This window comes from Sinocyclocheilus anshuiensis, unplaced genomic scaffold (assembly GCF_001515605.1).
Source record: "Sinocyclocheilus anshuiensis isolate Anshui unplaced genomic scaffold, SAMN03320099.WGS_v1.1 scaffold469, whole genome shotgun sequence".
Classification (NCBI taxonomy): domain Eukaryota; kingdom Metazoa; phylum Chordata; class Actinopteri; order Cypriniformes; family Cyprinidae; genus Sinocyclocheilus; species Sinocyclocheilus anshuiensis.
This window is the reverse complement of record NW_015537995.1, coordinates 2,055,595-2,074,958: the sequence shown is the minus strand read 5'-3', so window position 1 is coordinate 2,074,958 and position 19,364 is coordinate 2,055,595. Positions and strand designations below refer to the sequence as shown.

The window sequence follows — 19,364 nt, the reverse complement described above, 5'->3', positions numbered from 1 at the left end:
GTAAAAGTAAAAGTTACTCACAATAAAACTACTCCAGTAAAGTACGGATACTTGAAAATGTACTTAAGTACAGTAACGAAGTAAAGCTACTTCGTTACTGTCCACCACTGTCGTTCACCCACAATGACTACATTCCATTATTAGTTTGTGATTACTAATGTTGACTAGATTAGTTTGAAGGTTAGACAATGCATGTTTTCAGACTGTAAAATGCAAGGGCAGCTACAGAATATATACTCTCTTTCACTTTTACCCATAATGTTGTAATGTGTGTAATATTCTGTGACAGAATAACTCTTTTGTAACTTGGTTTGTTCCATTATGTACAGCAGGATAAAAGGGAAAAAACTGTTTCAATGAGAAAAATGGATGGATAGATCAACGAATAGATGGACAGAAAGATGGATGGATGAATGAACAGACAAACATGGATGGATGGATGGTTGGATGATGGATGGATGGATTGACAGAAAGATGGATGGATGGATGGACAGAAAGATAGATGGATAGATAAATGGATGGATGGACAGAAAGATGGATGGATGGATGGATGGATAGACAGAAAGATAGAAGGACAGATCAATGGATGGACGGACAGAAAGATAAATGGATGGATGGATGGACAGAAAGATAGATGGACAGATCAACAGATGGACAGACAGAAAGATGGATGGATTTTGTTCAATTATGTACTGCAGGATAAGATAAAAAAAAATGTTTCAAAGAGAAAAATTCAAATGATGCGTGCATCCATGCATTTAAGGGATGGATGGATGGACAGATAAAAGGATGGACGGACAGAAAGATGGTTGGATGGCTGAATGGATGGACAGAAAGATAGATGGACAGATCAATGGATGGACAGACAGAAAGAGGGATGAATGGATGGATGGGTGGATAGATCAACGAATGGATTTACAGAAAGATGGATGTATGGATGGATGGATGGATGGATGGATGGATGGATGGATGAATTGACAGAACAATGGATGGATAGACAGAAAGATAGATGGATAGATTAATGGATGGATGGACAGAAAGATAGACGGACAGATCAATGGATAGATGGACAGAAAGATAAATGGATGGATGGACAGAAAGATAGATGGACAGATCAATGGATGGATGGACAGAAAGATGGATGGATTTTGTTCCATAATGTACTGCAGGATAAGATAAAAAAAATTCAAAGAGAAAAATTCAAATGATGCAATGAAAAGATAAATCCATGCATTTAAGGGATGGATGGATGGACAGAAAGATAGATGCATGGATGGATGGATGGATGGACAGAAAGATGGATGAATGAATGTACAGAAAGACGGATGGATGAATGGATGGACAGAAAGATAGATGGACAGATCAACGAATGGATGGACAGAAAGATGGATGAATGAATGTACAGAAATGGATGGATGGATGGATGGATGGATGGATGGATGGATGGATGGATGGATGGATGGATGGATGGATGGATGGATGGATGGATGGATGGATGGATGGATGGATGGATGGATGGATGGATGGATGGATGGATGGATGGATGGATGGATGGATGGATGGATGGATGGATGGATGGATGGATGGATGGATGGATGGATGGATGGATGGATGGATGGATGGATGAATTGACAGAACAATGGATGGATAGACAGAAAGATAGATGGATAGATTAATGGATGGATGGACAGAAAGATAGACGGACAGATCAATGGATAGATGGACAGAAAGATAAATGGATGGATGGACAGAAAGATAGATGGACAGATCAATGGATGGATGGACAGAAAGATGGATGGATTTTGTTCCATAATGTACTGCAGGATAAGATAAAAAAAATTCAAAGAGAAAAATTCAAATGATGCAATGAAAAGATAAATCCATGCATTTAAGGGATGGATGGATGGACAGAAAGATAGATGCATGGATGGATGGAATGGACAGAAAGATAGATGGACAGATCAACGAATGGATGGACAGAAAGATGGATGAATGAATGTACAGAAAGACGGATGGATGAATGGATGGACAGAAAGATAGATGGACAGATCAACGAATGGATGGACAGAAAGATGGATGAATGGATGTATAGAAAGATGGATGGATGGTTGGAATGGACAGATAGATGGACAGATAAAAGGATGGATGGACAGAAAGATGGTTGGATGGATGAATGGATGGGCAGAAAGATAGATGGACAGACAGAAAGATGGATGGATGGATGGAAAGATAGATGGACAAGATCAATGAATGGATGGAAAGAAAGATGGATGAATGAATGGACAGACATAAAGATGGATGGACAGATCAACAAATGGATGGACAGAAAGATGGATGGATGGATGGATGAATGGACAGAGAATGATGGATGGAGAGATGATTGGATGGATGGAGAGAAAGATGGACAAACAGACAAAAAAATATATAAACAGATAGACAAACGGATGGGAAGACAGACAGACAGACAGACAGACAGACAGATAGATAGATAGATAGATAGATAGATAGATAGACAGATAGATAGATAGCTTTTTATAGCAGCAAATGCATCATGTGTAATGAAATCAGAGTCTGACCCTGTGAGGTAAGTAGGAGTTCTAGAAAACCTCTCTATCTAATAAGCTAAGCAACTCAGGAAATCTGTGGCATCTCCACAACCCTTCTGCCATCAAATCAATCAACTAAACGTCAGTTTAGAGCCTAATATCTAATAGTCGCTCTCCTCCTAGGATTACTTATCCAGATAGTTACAGTGCCAAGACATTTATATTTCATCAGTGTGCATCCGGAGGCAATATAGTCGGCGAGTGTCGCGGAAGACACAAGCCTGAAGGAGTAAAATGAAAAAGTCACAAGCGCTTTCAATCTTATAAAATAAACATTTGAAGTTTGAAGTGGTGGAAGAGTCAGTCGGTTGTGAAAACAGAAGATGATGGAGAGAGAATAATAAGAACGCTCTAAAGACTCTCTGCCGCTAATCTCAAGAGTAGCACTTAGCATTTCCATTTGTTTATGCTAGCACGACACTAATCTTGTTTATAGTCCATATACAGATGCCTGCGCTCCACGAGCGCAAAATGAATGTCTTCAACAATAACAGTGTCATAAGCGCTCAAGATGAAAGGAATTTAAATATGCTTCGCTTTGGAGTTCCAGGACAAAAAACGAACTGATGTCAGGGATTTAAGGAAGAATACAAGAACTACACACTTTAAAAAGTATTTTCTTCTTCCAGTACCTGTCATCTAGACAATTTTTCTACCTGTCTGTAACCAAAGCAAAAGTACAAATAATCCTTGAGTATTAAAATGAAAAAGTCACAAGCGCTTTCAATCTTATAAAATAAACATTTGAAGTTTGAAGTGGTGGAAGAGTCAGTCGGTTGTGAAAACAGAAGATGATGGAGAGAGAATAATAAGAACGCTCTAAAGACTCTCTGCCGCTAATCTCAAGAGTAGCACTTAGCATTTCCATTTGTTTATGCTAGCACGACACTAATCTTGTTTATAGTCCATATACAGATGCCTGCGCTCCACGAGCGCAAAATGAATGTCTTCAACAATAACAGTGTCATAAGCGCTCAAGATGAAAGGAATTTAAATATGCTTCGCTTTGGAGTTCCAGGACAAAAAACGAACTGATGTCAGGGATTTAAGGAAGAATACAAGAACTACACACTTTAAAAAGTATTTTCTTCTTCCAGTACCTGTCATCTAGACAATTTTTCTACCTGTCTGTAACCAAAGCAAATAATCCTTGAGTATTCAGTTTTATTAATCTTTTTCTAAATATGTGTCTTCAACTTTGAAATGCTTCTTTAAAGATTAACGGAGGATCCAAAATTGCAATGATACATTTCAGGCACATTTTTATAAAGCAGTTCCAAATTAAGAAAGTAAAGTAACCAGAGTTTTATATAATTACTACAGGTATTGTTAATGAAACAACATGAGGGAAATATGTATGCAGAATTAATACTATTAAATTTGACAAAATTTGTACATATGTAAGTATTTGTTTCAGATAATACTGTACTTTTATGGTAAACAAATATACATGAAAAAACAAACAATGGGTTTGGGGGTACAGTCAGATTTTATTTATTTATTTATTGTAAGAAATTAATACTTGTATTATTATTATTAATATATATTTTATAAAAAATGTTTTATCACATTTTCCACAAAAAAATGCTTAACGACAATAATAATAAAAAAAAAATCTTGAGCATATTAGATTTATAAGATTATTTTAGATGTATTTTTTTATTTATAACAGAAGATTTTTGTCAGAAATGAATACTTGATTGATCGATCAATCGATCAATCAATCAATTAATTTTTTTTATTTGAGAAAGTTAAATGCTGTTTATTAGAACAACAGCACGACTGTTTTCACATGAATAACAGTAATACAATTTTTATTTTATAACAAGATTTTTGTCAGAATGTATTTATTTATTTACAAAAGCTTTCTAATAAATGCTGTTTAATAGAATTGCTTAGGAATTATGTTGGCAACAGTTGTGCTGCCAAATATTTTTTTGGAAACCGATACTTTTTCAGAATTCTTTGAAATAGTTAAAAAGAACAGCATTTATTCAAAATAGAAATCTTTTCTAACAACATAGATCTTTGCTATCACTTCTTATCAATTAAACACATCCTTCCTGAATACGTTATATTTTAAAGGATATTAAAAATAGAAACCATTATTTTATATTGTAATAACATTTTGCAATATTACTGTTTTTTTTCTGTGTATGTATATATATATATATATATATAATATTTATGGGCTTTTTGTGCCTTTTATTTTGAAAGTACAGTGGAGAGATGACAAGAAAGTACTGCGGTGGAGAGGGGGGAGCAGGATCAGCAAAGGACCTCAAGGTGGGATTCAAACTCGGGTCGCTGTGAGCACAGTTGCGCTATATGTCGATGCACTAACCACGAGGCTACCGGCGCAGACAAGTTGACCCATATTAATATGGGTCACTGAAGACTGAGTAATGGCTGCTAAACATTTAACTTTGCATCACCGGAATAAATTACATTTTAAAATGTATTAATATTCTTATAAATTAATAATTCACACTATAGTTTTTTTTTTTTGCACCAGCATACCCCTAAAATTTTGAACAGTAGAGCATATTTGCACTTTATGTATGAATACAAATAAGATCTGCATTGTATGTGCAGAATATTGTTATCAGCGTCAGTCCTTTTACCCAAACTCACCTGACGCTACTATGATTCCAGGGGCCGACTCTCTGCTGGCTATGTTTCCGGATGTGTATGGGTTTGCAGATACGTGCAGGTGAAGATGCAGAGAACAGTACGGCTAGAAGCAACACAAACAATCATCTCGATCAAGCAGGGTCTCAACATCGGTGTGACCCCCAGTGTGTGGCCTCCACTAAACTGTCATTGTGATTGGGCTCGAATAAAATCCCATTTACAAAATCCCATAACAGCAAAGACTCGTGACTTTTTTCCCTCCCAACATTAATTTTGATTGGAATAACCTTTAGTGACACAATTCTCATTATAAGTCTGGAAATGCCAATGGTAAGCACATGTTGCAAGGGTTGTTTAGGGGTTTATTAAAACTTTGACATTTTCTAACAAATAGCTCTGTAATGGATGGTGAAGGCAAGGCCAACAGTGGGACCATTAATTAGTTTATCAAAGGGTAATTGTTTTTGTTTGCATTTTGGGGGGGTTGCGGAGGCCATTCACTGGGGATGGATAATATCTCCACGGAATGAAATATACGTCTTGTCATTTGAAAAGCAGCACTGATCACGTAGACCTCATCCAAACACCGGTGTCTACAGGAATGTGCATTCTGTTGGCATATTACGACTTATTACTTTTATTATTATAATGGTGCTATTGTGCAAAATTGTTTAAAATATCATCAAGCATGACCATATGTAACGGAGTGTTTCTTCAATAACATGTTTGACTCTTTTTTTTCTAAAATAGACGCTCTCAAAACAAAGTTTTCATATCTTTACTAGTTTAATTTCATGTCCAACAGTGAACATCACAGGAACATTTCCAATGCATCTCAAACAGTGTTATTTTAGTACTAGTTATACATTATTGTTATAGTATTTATTGATATGTGACCCTGGAGCACAAAACCAGTCTTAAAGGAACACTCCACTATTTTTGAAAATGGCTCATTTTCCAACTCGCCTAGAGTTAAACAGTTGAGTTTTACCGTTTTCGAATCCATTCAGCCGATCTCCGGGTCTGGCGGTAGCACTTTTAGCTTAGCTAAGCATAGATCATTGAATCTGATTAGACCGTTAGCATCTCACTCAAAAATGACCAAAGAGTTTCTATATTTTCCTATTTAAAACTTGACTCTTCTGTAGTTACATCGTGTACTAAGACGACGGAAAATGAAAAGTTGCGATTTTCTAGACCGATATGGCCAGGAACCATACTCTCATTCCGGTGTAATAATCAAGGAACTTTGCTGCCGTACCATGGGTGCAGCAGGCGCAATAATATTACATAGCGCCTGAAAATAGGCTTAGTGGAAGTTACCTAGCTGGGAATATTTTCAGGCGCTGCGTAATATCATTGCGCCTGCTGCACCCATGGTCCAGAATCACATATTTTAAACAAGCTTTTTATTTTTATTTTTAATTAGTAATTTTGTTATGTGCTATTATGATTTTCATTAGCTTTTTTGTAGACATTTGTATTTAGCTTCAATTAATGATTTCAGTAATTTTGTACCTCAACTTAAACTTAATTTCAGTTAGTTTCCAAGCCAAAAAAAGCTTAATATTTTATATTTTACTTGAATTAATGAAAAAATAATAATAATAGTTTTAATTACAAAAAAGAACATCAAAGTATATATTGTGTTTAATAGCATTCAATGATGTAAATGATATCATTTTAACAAAATATAAAAAAACATTTTGGAATTAAATGTCAGACTAATTTCTCTTGCTAAGGTTAATTTCAAAGCTAAGATTTTATGTATTGAATTAAATAAAAAGTTCATACCTTTTACATCATTTAACACAATTACAGCTTGATTGGAAATGACACTCAATAAAACATGGTGTTCATAAATGATAGGTTATTTATCTTGATTTTTCTTCTTTTTTTTCCTTCCTCATCATATTTCATCTATACTCTTCATTGACACTGTTGTCTTTTTTCTTTCCCACAAGTCCACTCACCAACATGCAATGGATTCGGTTTCCTCTGAGATCAGCTGAGGGAGCCTGCAGGAGCCTCCAGTCACGACCTTTGTTATAGGTTATGTATGTCTTCACCTCATTATTTAGCTTCTTATTAGCCAAGAACATACCTTTTATTCCTGCCACCTAGGGATGGGAACATAAACAAAGAAAGATAATGAGGAAGAGATAAATCACTAGTAATCATATCCCTAAAGTTACACCATTTCCTCCTATAGAAAAAAAAAAAAAACAGCCTGTGATGCATTTGTTACCTTGTGTCCCTGTGGCACAAACCAGCTAAGTGAACTTCTAAAAAGCTCCGTACATATAGCAGTTCCTGGTAAGATCTATCTATTGGAGTGGAATGGGAGTATGTAAGGGAATGAGAAGGTAATCCATGTCCGTCCTGAACAGAAGTGACATCTCTTCAGGGCCAGGAAGCACTAGAGAGGAGGAGAGGCAGCCCGGGATGGGCCTCGAAGGGCACTGACTATTAAATAATTGACGAATATTTCAATCTAGCCGTCGGCTGAGATTTTAGCATATGTTACACGGAGGTGGCGACCTCAATCAAGTCACCAGACTCTTCAGCCTATCCGAGGGCCAAATGTGATTTTATGGGGGTTGCTATCATCAACAGTTTAATTATTTGATCAGGAGATAGCTTGACACCTGCTGGCCTCTGTTGCAATGCGCGGCTGCATGCGCTGTTTCATCCAGAGGTGTATGAATAGAGATCTGGGGTATTCTTCAAGAGACGAGTTGTCTTCACCCAAACCCTAATCGCTGGCTTCAGTCCAGCCTTTGTACACGGGCAGAGCTATCAGACCAATTTAAGAGCTATACAAACTTGGGAACTAAAAGCACTCCAAAGCCCTGCCTGCTCTCAGATTGTAAGGTATCTTGTCGCATACAGGTATTTGGAAAGACATTGATCAGAGTTAAATGATGAAAACGTCAATAGTACATCAGGGATAGGAAACAGTTTTGTTCAGACAGGCTGCAAAATAGTTTTTATGTTCAAATCCAGTTGTTTAGTTGTTTGTAGTCTTAACAGAACACACACACACACACACACACACACACACACACACACACACACACATATTATGACATTTTAATTTATTTTTCCCTGTGTTGACAAAAATGAATTTTCAGTAGTCATTAATTGTCTACAGTCTTCAGCATCACATCACATCACATCACATCACATATTCTATCTACCTATCATCTATCTATCTATCTATCTAGTATCTAACATAATAATATATTAATTGAAAATACTTAAAAAACAGATGTTGCATGGCACAAAATCTGTTATCATATTTGACACTGTGTCCATGGTTTCCCCTTCTAGCGATAGATTTAGATGCAAAGAGAGTATTCTGGGTTCCTAACTGCTCCTTGTTTAGATAATCCACTGATAGTCATGTAATGAATACCTTAATTAATTAGCACTGCTATTAAATCATTTAGCACTACACCCAATTAGCATTAATTAGTGCATTCAATTTGATCATGCTTTTAATATCCAGAGAAATGCGAACATTAAGCAGTGATATTGAATCAGCACACATCTGTACAGTGTGGAAAATAAATGAAACTGTTGTGTTTTAGAGAGAGGTACCTCATATAGATCTATCATGACATTTCCCTCTGATCCCATACTGCTCATGACATTCTCCAAAGCCAGCGTGTAGTAAATGCCTCCGGCCTCTGACACGTACAGGTTGCAAGTGTCATTCTGGTTCCACTCTTGAACTGCCGCCACGACCCGGTTCTCATCTGTACTGATCACATGCAGATCCTGGGGAAAAAAAGAAAAGACATTTCATAAGACAGATCTCTGTGATTTATTTGACAAAAGAATATTCTGCCTCCGGCATTATCCAAATGTTGGTATAAACATGTCAATAAAGAAGTCTATAAAACTGACAAGGAACGCTTTATAATAGTGGGTTATAATTGATGAGCTAGGTTGACTGGTGCGGCCCAGTATAGCTGTATGACTTCAGTTTTGTATTAGACATTATTTGATAATAATGCAAAAAAAGACATAAGAAATGCCTCTGAGCTCCAAATCAGCATATTAGAATGAATTCTGAAGGATCATGTGACACTGAAGATGTAATGATGCTGAAAATGCAGCTTTGCGTCACTGAAATAAATTACATTTTAAACTATATTCAAATAGAAAACAGTCATTTTACAGTCATCCATTTTTTGGATGAAATAAATGTGGCCTTGTTATATATATCTTATACTCAATAAGGCCACATTTATTTAATCCAAAAACAGTAATATTGTGTAATATATTGCGTGTGTGTGTACATATATATATATATATATATATATATATATATGATATTGTCACTGCTGTTGTACAAGAATTTCCCTTTATCTAGCTGTCTATATCTGTATTTATTATTCATACAATGTGCATTTTGTCAATAAAACTGCCACTGAAGTCATTAAACTTCAATTGCCTTTTATTCTCTTGATGAGCCGACTGCATTTTCCTGTGCGGTTCATAACTGAGCCATTCAAATGATTTAACTACTCTATTCAGTCTTTTCCATCATCAAAAAGAAAAAGTAGGCCGAACTCCAAACAACTTAAGTGCCTTTTAATATTCAAGCATCAAAACACCTTTACCCTTCTCATTTGCATATATCAGAGGAGGACGACTTTAACCTTTAATGTGATTTTTGCCTCTAATCAAGCGAGATTGAATATGAATGTTGTTACCGGGATGGATGGGGACAGCTGGAGAGCAGTGGCGGTTTCACCCCACTGAGCTGAATCCGATTAATAATCAGTATCAGACCCTTCTCTCACCTGCCTTGTTTTGCTCACAGCTCTGGCGTACGACAAATATTCTTATTAGGCTTAAATTGAGCTTGTCAGTTGGGCAAATGCAACAAAACCACATGCTGGCAGTTTGCGAATTTCATCTACCCCAGACCGTGCAAGGGTTGCTGGGTGTGTGCTTAAAGGAGCGCCGAGAGCTTGATTGAATAAAACATGTTTAATTGTCATGTGAGCGCAGCAGATTTTAATCTTTGAATAATAATACAGCATCCTGAGAGGCGAGGGACCGCGGTAGCATCTGCGTCCCCGAATTCACTCACTCAGAAGCAAGAGCCTGCCAGATTTTGTAAAGGATTTTGTAAAGGTTTGAAGCTTCAAAGGCTAACATTGAGGGACATGATGATCTGGGTCTGAAATAGCAATGTCTGTTTACTCTGTCACAGCGTAGCAGATTCTGACTTCGTGTCGAGCAAGTCTGAATGAGCTACCCTACCTTTGGAAGGGTGTATTTGGGAAGCTTCATGGGTGTAAACACATCTCGCCTGGATGACACGTAGTAGATTGGCCGACCGCCGGTTGACACCTTGGGTAATGGAGGGATCACAAATAGACAGGACAAAGACACTTTAGAAAAAGTTAACATTTTGAGTTCTACCGGGATATTGGTCACATATTAGGGTTCGCATTATGCATTGCGATATGATTGGTGCGTTATCATCACGTTATCATAATTGAATCGCAGTTGAAACTATGCCAAATGCATGACACAGACTGGATCTGGAGGATTAGTTTATATCTGTGCTTTAATTATGGCACCTCATAGACCCTGTTTACACCTGGGATTAAGATTAAGTGCTTAATATGGGAGTAAAGAGGGTCTGCAATATTCAAAAGTGTCTAAAAAAGTAATGCATCAGCATTGCATCCATCCAGATGTGTCTCAGACAGCACACCTGGACTACACTATAAAAGAGTTTGAACTTAAAGGTCCTTGCACACTGAGTCCGAAATTTTTGCATGCATTTTTTTTTTTTTTTTGTGTATTCATTTCCTTTCCCATCAAAATGCTTGCTACAGATATGAAAACGCAGAAAATCGAACTTGGTCCAATTTTTTTATGACAGACGAAAGTTTCGGAGGCAGTGTATCAACGTGATTGACACACCGTGAGGTCGTATTTATTTTTTAAAGTGCTAAAATTTCGGACTGGAAATTTAAGTCTGGAATATACTACATAACTGTTCAAATCAGAACAGATTTTAAAACACTAGGCATCATACACTTGCCGACTTCGTAAAAAGTTACAGAGGGGAAAATGGCTATCATACACTAAACGACTGAGGATCACACACTAACAAATTTTCATGTTGTTCTGAACACAACAAACTCATTAAGAAGCATGTGCCTTGTTGGTAGAAGGCATGTGACAGATGAAAATAAATATGTGGTCTAAAATCAGTTGTAATAATAGTCTGAAGTTTAAAAAAAATGGAATCGATTTTCTATGAAATCTGTCAACTCAAATCTGTAGACTGGATCTGACTTTTGGCAACAAGCAACTTCTACAGACTGTAAATCGATGCAAAAATCTGGGGGAAAAAAAGTTGTGTAGTGAATTCCAGACATTTTTTTAAATAAACTTGTTGGTTGTGTGTTTTTTAAAAGAGAACAGCCTTCCCATTAAATCATTTTGAAAAGTGCATACATAACTGAATAATTTAATGAAGGTACTTGACTAAAATAATATAAAAAAGATACCATGTTTGCGCTTAAATTAAAACTCAAGGATAAACTAGGTATAATAAATTCAAGTATAACTGAGCTGTGGAAAATGCTTGAATATTGATACAAGAATGTAAAATATCAGTGCAACATCATAAGAAAAAATAATGATTATAGCCATACTAGTCAAAGGTTTCCCCTCTATAAATAACTCACCTGAACAAACACATACTCATCTTGGACCACCAGGGAGTTGGGGTCAATATATCCAGGAAAAGGTTTGCCCTTGTTGGCTTCTGTGCAGTTCTGAAGCTTGCATGTGACATAAAGAGCCTCTGCAGCAACAACAAGACAAACGACATATTGGATTTCCAGATAGACAGTCAGACTGAAGAGAGATAATAGTAATATTGATATTGATAACTTAATTACTTTAAGGGTTTCTCCTATAGTATTTACATGTTACAGCTGCCCAAAGATTTTTAAACGTTGCAAATAAAACAAAAATGCTACTTTAGTCTTTCACCTTCAACATTTCAGATTTAATTCAATGTGTTACTTGCGATTAATTAGTCATTTTTGGTGAAATTTGCTAGCAATTTCTGAGTTAAAACTTTTATTATTCACTACCTAACCACAATTGCCATCTAATGTTTCTCAATATAGGTTGATTTATGGTACTGTTACTATCAACACACATAAATTTTACTTTTACCATGAGAGGAAAATCTCTAGTAGCGTGTAAATTAAAAAAAAAGTTACAATTGCACCCAGCCTCCCGAATTGTCCTTGTATATTAACTTCAAACAGTCTAAAAAAACCTTTTTGAGGGACCACGTCTACTCTACAGTAGAACTGACACATGTAGCTTCTGTCAATCATTAGAAATATAGGTTCAACAAAGAATAGACAAAGAATAGACAAACTCAATTTGTGCAGTGTGTTTCTTCATGTTAATTACTGATGACAAATATGGAAAAATGGATTTGCTGGTGCAGAACTGTCCGTTTTGAATTTTAATGTGAAGCCTGTTTTGAACCCTCTAAGTGTCGCCTTGTGCCATGTTTGAATTATTGCTTCTTGAAATGTAATCAAAGCACGTCCAGGGATGCCATTCAGACTTACGGGTTTCTGAGATGCTGGTCTCAAGGTGAATCAGGCCCGGCTCTTTATCAAGGCCCAGTTTAGACCTGGAGAGCCCAAAGGAAGTAAAAAACAGTGTTTTATAAAATGAGCTTTGGAAAACGAAAATCCTTTGTGTTTCCTCACAACAACAGATGGGTCAAAATAAGGGCATTGTCTTTTTTTGTGTCGGCTAAAAGATCCATGTTAGCCTCCCAAAGGAGCAATGCGGGTTAAGTCGAGAAAGTACCATCAGAACACACTATCCTGTTAAGTCTCCATTTCCATCTCCATCTATCTGTGCTTTCTGACAGAAGCAAGGAGCATATCCTGACATCATTAAAAGTAAGCCCTTCTCATTTGCTTCCCAAGAACACCCACAGGCAGCGCACACAGCTCTCTCGCTCTTTTTAGTGTGGAAAAAAAATCATTGTAGCATGAAATATTTATTCGAGACTGAAAAATCAGAGAGAGCTGCTCCAGAGAGGAACACACAAAGGTAGAAGCAGACTATCTCAAGACTTTATCATGACACTTATTGGAAGTATTGACGCTTTCCCAAATATAGCATCCCTTGGTGTGCTCTGGGATCAGCCTTAATATTTTAAAGGCAGAGCGGTGAATTCAATAAACAGTTACACCTCTTTCGCACACTTTATTTTGAGTTTGACCTGCAATCCACATAGTGAAGAGGTTTATTTAGCAAAAATGATAATTAATGTGAGCTGACTGTATAAAAACCCACTTATTACACAGCTACTCAAATAAATAAATACATGGACGGACATGATATTGATTTTATAATCATAGCTGTATAGCTTCCGCTAAGAAAAATGGACCATTACAATGTACAAACAATCACCCGAGATATTACAGTAATATTAATACTGAACTCTTCTGAGGTCATTTGCATTACAATAAATAACTAAGACACATACTGGCACCACTTGTGTTTGTATGAAACGAGATAATGCGTCTGTGGTGTTATATAAGAGGTATGATAGCAATCTATGGCACAATTGACCAATCAGAAGCAAGTATTTAAAAAAGCTGTTTAATAAAGTTCTACAGTGCCGGCCCACTTTATCAGTAGCCTTGGTTGCAGAAGTATTTTTTTTCATTCATTTTTCCCATAAAGATTTTTTAAAAGTCATGAACCAAACCAACCAGCTATGAGGAGAATCATAACATTAAAAACGCTGATTTGAAGCAAAAACTTATTTGAAAACTTGACAAAAAGACAAGGGTACAAGACTGTGTACTTGACGGCTTTAATGAAGGCCATGACACATTGTAAATGACATAATCGAATAAAACATAATGGAGAAATATAAAACTACTGATTTAAATATGTTGATTATATTTAGTAGCTCAGGTCTGTCTGTAAAGGTTTGTAAGTTATCATTCACAGTCAATTCATGTATGGCGCAAATAAATGCGATTTTAACTTTTGGGAACCCAACTGTTGAACTCTAATCGTGCGTCGTGCGTTTAAATTGATCGTCATTCTTTTTCAGTACAAACACTCTCCCTTTATATTTAATTTAGGCTTATTATATCACTTATTTACTAAAGATAACATTATTTTCCTGGTATAGTTAACCCATAGCAAACGAGAAGTGCATTATGATAACCAGTCAATGCTGGCATATAATGTATATCAGCGCTAATTTAGTTTTACTCGATTCACACCCAAGATTATTACTTACTCCCTTACTCACAAGAACAGTTCAATTTCAAAGAAAATTGACTAGGTTTCGATTTCAGATCAGTTGTAAAGGTAAAGGAGTTCTGACCCATTCAGTTCCACCAAGACTTTAAATCTGTGCAGGTATTAGGCCAGAAACGAGCCGCATCAGATCTGAGTTGCTTTTGAAGCGCTGACAGATACAAAAGTCCATTTCATCCATTCAAAGTTCCATTTCTTCAATCATCTCATATACTGGCTGCAACTATGGCGGCATATCTCATCAAAAGGGACAATCTAATTTCACATAGTCAATAGCTACACATTTTTAAGGGTTATATGTCTCATCTCACTTCAGATAATAAGACTCCATATGTGAGAGTTCATAGATGGGAACTTGTGAGGATAGATCATTACCAGCCTAAAAATAACGGTACTCCAGGCTGACTCTCTGATGTCTTCGCTCTGTCGTACTTTGACGGTGCTTATGCAAAAAGCTCACATGTCCTCAAAAAACAAAATCCTGGTACTAAATGACTAGAATTTGGATGGAAAAAGACAGACATGATCAACGAAAAAAACTGACCAACCAGTTGAGACTTTAAATTGTACTGTGATTACCACAAATTGAATGTAAGGTGACATTGTTTCTTAACACAAATGTAGCATTCATTTACCTTTTTAATAGAATTCACCCATTCGACCATTCAGTATATAACTCAATATACTTCATATACAATATATATATGAAATGGTCCTAGTTAGCAACAGCAGAGGAAAAGGCTACTACATTTAATACAGTACACGTGTAATATGAAAATATAGTTATTTTGTTAAGTAAAAAAAAAAAAAAGAAAGATTTTCTGTCTGACTATGGTGACAATTCAATAGATGAAAATCAGTTTTAAACAACCATCCTGCAGTTTCAGTTAATTAATCAATGCCAATGCCAGATGTCTTAAAACATATTTAACATGACTTTGTTTTGGAATATGATTTCCTTTGTGCATTAACTTTTTTTTTTTTACTTCTGTCATCACTTTTTGTCCCACATACCAAAGATTCAGTGGAATATATGTTCACAATTCTTTATAAAAAAAAATAAAAAATAAAAAAAACTCAATTGATCCATGCCCAAAATACATTTCAGTTCATTCCAGCTTGTCCACTTGAGACCAGGGATAAACATAAAATCGAATCGAATTTAGAATTTATTTCTCAACAGGTCTCTAATCACCACAGTCTAGACACCTATTAGCCATCCTGATCAAGTTGAATAAGCTTTCTTAATGACTAAATCATTTGCAACATTGCAAATGCAGACTCCGACTCTGTAACAAGGTCTAATGACAACATTCATTAAAGAGTTTCTAAGCTTTGGACGTAAACCTCGAGGTAGCGTTTGTGGTGGAACACAGTGGGGAAGATCACATCAGGATTGAACAACAGTCCGTGTTCTTTGGTTTATTCTTTTATCAGGCACAGAATGCAGGAGCTCAAATGATTGATGTTCCACATGCAGCAGAATAAATCACACAGAGAGCTTACCAGTAGAATCGATTGGGCGCCACCCGCTCGTGAACGAGCTGCCATCGACGGCCGAACTCAACAGAGCTGTAGAGCTAAAGACGAAAAATTGTGTTAGCAAAGGGATACTATGAAGATTCCTGTCTCTTCTGATGTAATATGCTGCTATAATGTAATTGCGCATCTGCCTATTGGCATTGCTTAGGTACGTTTAGTTTACTCGATTCTTATCAATAGCTCTGTTCAATGAACTAGTGAACTGCCTCACTGCCTAGGCAGCTGTCTTTCTTCAAAGGCCACATTATGAAATTATGAACCACTATGAAACCTAATTTCTAAATGTTCTACAGCAACTCTATGCACCACACAAATAGCATTTTTTTACATTTTGATTTTAGCCTATTACAAATATGCCAAACATGGGATTTTTTTTTATTTTTTATGAGTACTAAAATTTGCGCATGTTCGCATGTCTTCCAGCTCTTCCACATTCAAAATCAGTTATGAAGAAAACAATACAATCCTATATATTCTCTCTATATATGTCACCTCAAGTTTAGGAACTGACCATGTTTTAACACAGATATTTGTCATAAAAATAACTGAAATTATCAAGCAATTCACATATTGCTCTCTTTATTTATAAATCTATCCTTCCAAGACTGGAATCAAAAATCCATAAAAATCCTATATGGTGTAAAATGTTTATGTTCTCCCTATCTGCGAATAATCAAATGTAAAAAAAAAAAAAAAAACACTGCACAATCTTCACACACTTGTATTATTGAACATTAATTTGTATTAAAGATGCAAAAGTTATTCATTCAAGTGCAGTGAGAGATTTTCTGTTTTTCTTTTCTTCTTTGGTTAACATCAATTCCACAGACAGCAGCAGAATTAGTAGGCTGCTGTCACTCTAAGACCTAATGCACGGATCTAATATACTGATGCATATATGATTTTCTCCCAACTATTTACATTCATTTAAGACATAACCAACTGTGTTTAAGAAACACTTGCTAAAAAATGGCATTTTTTATGTGATTTGACTATTTTATTGCAAATAATTGTCATAATATTTTCTAATATATATTCCTAATATATTTCCTATAACTCTTACAAACTCCAAACTTTTGAATAGATTTTATTTTAGTTGGGTACATGTGATGCTGCCCTAAATTTGAGCAAAAAACAAGGTATCTTAGAAGCCGTCACACATTGGGAACATAATTTGCATCAGAAGCGTGCCTAAGAAGACTTAAAATGCTACCTACATAGATAGCTAACTAGGTTTTGGAACCGAGCAAATGAAATTATGAATGACTTTCCAATAAAACACAGAATACAATAAAATCTTAAAATTATCATTTCAAAATTAGTATAATTGCAGTGGAAAATTGGCAATCAGTGAGAGAACAAACACTGAAATCTTAAATTTACTAAATGGGTCATAATTCGCGTATATGTTTCTCAGTATGGCAGTAAGCATCCTATTTATGTCCACAGTTCTTTGGGAGAAATCATTTTATATAAATTGCAAACATAAATATGTCACACTGGTACTTACAGCACTTTGGAATGAAATGTGGCATTTGTTAAAGTGTTAAGCAAAAGTTTTCCCTAGGTGTGAAACTTCACTTGCCTTGTACAAAGCAGCATATTTTTGCCAGGATTTGCGAGGTATTTCTAAAACAGTGGGGGGGGGCTGGGATCCCAATCTCATATCCAATATAACATCCTGACTGTGGGTGGATGGAGCTCAGTCATATTTAGAAACAGACTTATGGGAAACCAACAGAACAAATCAAACTGGATCAAACTAAACCACATCAGAAGTGAAGAGTAGAGCTCTGCTGAAAACAACTTCTTAAAGAGACCTAAACTGGTCTTAGCTGGTTCAAACTGGTCTCCCACACTGGCCAAATTGCCGCTCAGTTGGTTTAACACCAGCATTGTCTTGTTTTAAGCTGTGTGTTTTTGGGGTTTTTTTTCAGCTGAGAGGCACAAAAGTGTTGACGGTTACTGAGCTTTTCATTTTAGCTCATTCCCTCTGTTTACTGTCATCATAAAAAACCTCAACAAATTTAGGAACCTTGCCAATGACACCACAGCAGCAAAACTGTCAACACTAATAAATTATGCATTTATTTGTGGCATAGATTTGGATAGGGTTTAATTACACTAGTGATTGTTTTCTTTTTATGCTGTTTGCTTTTGCGGCTTTCAGCCGTGGCTAGCCGTTTGCTAATGCATATTTAGCAAAATGTCAACTATTAGCCGTCAATTGGCTGATAATTTTTTTTGATTATGTTCATTTAATTGTAATTCATTGTCAATGGCCCTCCTTCAAGGATGAAATCAATGTTGATTTGTCAAAATTGAAGTCAATGCTGTTTAACACCATCCCTTGAGACTAGAAACTGTCATTATTTGACATACTGCATGTCACTCTGAAAAGTTTTGTTGTTTGCATTTGTACTTGTTTTTTAGATGCTTGAAAAGAAAATCTTATTTTTTGAATATGTGTTATATAATTTAAATCCACATCAAAGAGTAGAAAAACAATCAAATCAATTCAGGAATGGATCTAATCCAAAATTAAAGAGGGAAGGAATTAAAATGATTCATCAGCTTCATCAGGAAAATAAAGAAATAAATATAAAAACAAATCTTGACTAGTTAAATTATCTTTTGATATGATTATATCTGATGCTTAAACAATCTTTTCAGAAGAATAAAAAAAAAATCATAATTTATTAGCCCTAAACCATGAGCTCAAAACCATATAAGTAATGATAATTCCTTGCGACTGGGGATCCATAAATTGTCTTAATTGCCAAATTTAAGTTCACTGAAATTGTCTCTTTAAGACGTATTTCCTCTTGCATTGATAATTGCCTTCTAAGGACATATTTCAAGCCTAAATACAGATTAGCATCCATTTGCACTCATACTTTCATTATTGTTACGTCTTGCTTTGCAGCTTGTGCCTAGAATGTTCTTTATCAAGAATGCAAATACTATGAATTTGTTTTTCCTTTGGCTTTGGTTATATTTGGCAATAAAACAGCTTGATAATTAGAGAACTGCATGAACGGTGCCTTGCTGAAAGCTTTGTGCCATAATTAGATGCTCTTTGCTATATTTTCAGGAATGATTTAGCTGAAATGATTCTGCACCTTCTGGTCATGGCCATAGGCAAGGATCCAGTCCTCCTGCTCAGGGTGAAACAGCAGGCTGAGGATGTAGAAGTTGAGGCGATATTTTTGATAGGTGGCG

At 35.9% G+C, this 19,364-nt stretch overlaps 1 protein-coding gene across 1 annotated transcript in view; it reads right to left on the bottom strand.

Moving 5' to 3' along the window:
• Positions 1 to 5,240: 5,240 nt before the first annotated feature.
• Positions 5,241 to 19,364, bottom strand: part of LOC107676242 (VPS10 domain-containing receptor SorCS1-like) — a gene marked incomplete at its 3' end in the record, with an annotated part of 43,678 nt that continues 29,554 nt past the window's right edge. The window contains exons 3-10 of the mRNA XM_016470753.1: positions 19,265 to 19,364; positions 16,107 to 16,180; positions 12,875 to 12,939; positions 11,966 to 12,084; positions 10,521 to 10,610; positions 8,844 to 9,023; positions 7,214 to 7,360; positions 5,241 to 5,343 (exon numbers count right to left, since the gene is read on the bottom strand). The exon at positions 19,265 to 19,364 is cut by the window's right edge and continues 59 nt beyond it. Of these exons, the coding sequence (XP_016326239.1) occupies positions 5,241 to 5,343; positions 7,214 to 7,360; positions 8,844 to 9,023; positions 10,521 to 10,610; positions 11,966 to 12,084; positions 12,875 to 12,939; positions 16,107 to 16,180; positions 19,265 to 19,364 (878 nt within the window). The remainder of the gene's footprint in view (positions 5,344 to 7,213; positions 7,361 to 8,843; positions 9,024 to 10,520; positions 10,611 to 11,965; positions 12,085 to 12,874; positions 12,940 to 16,106; positions 16,181 to 19,264) is intronic.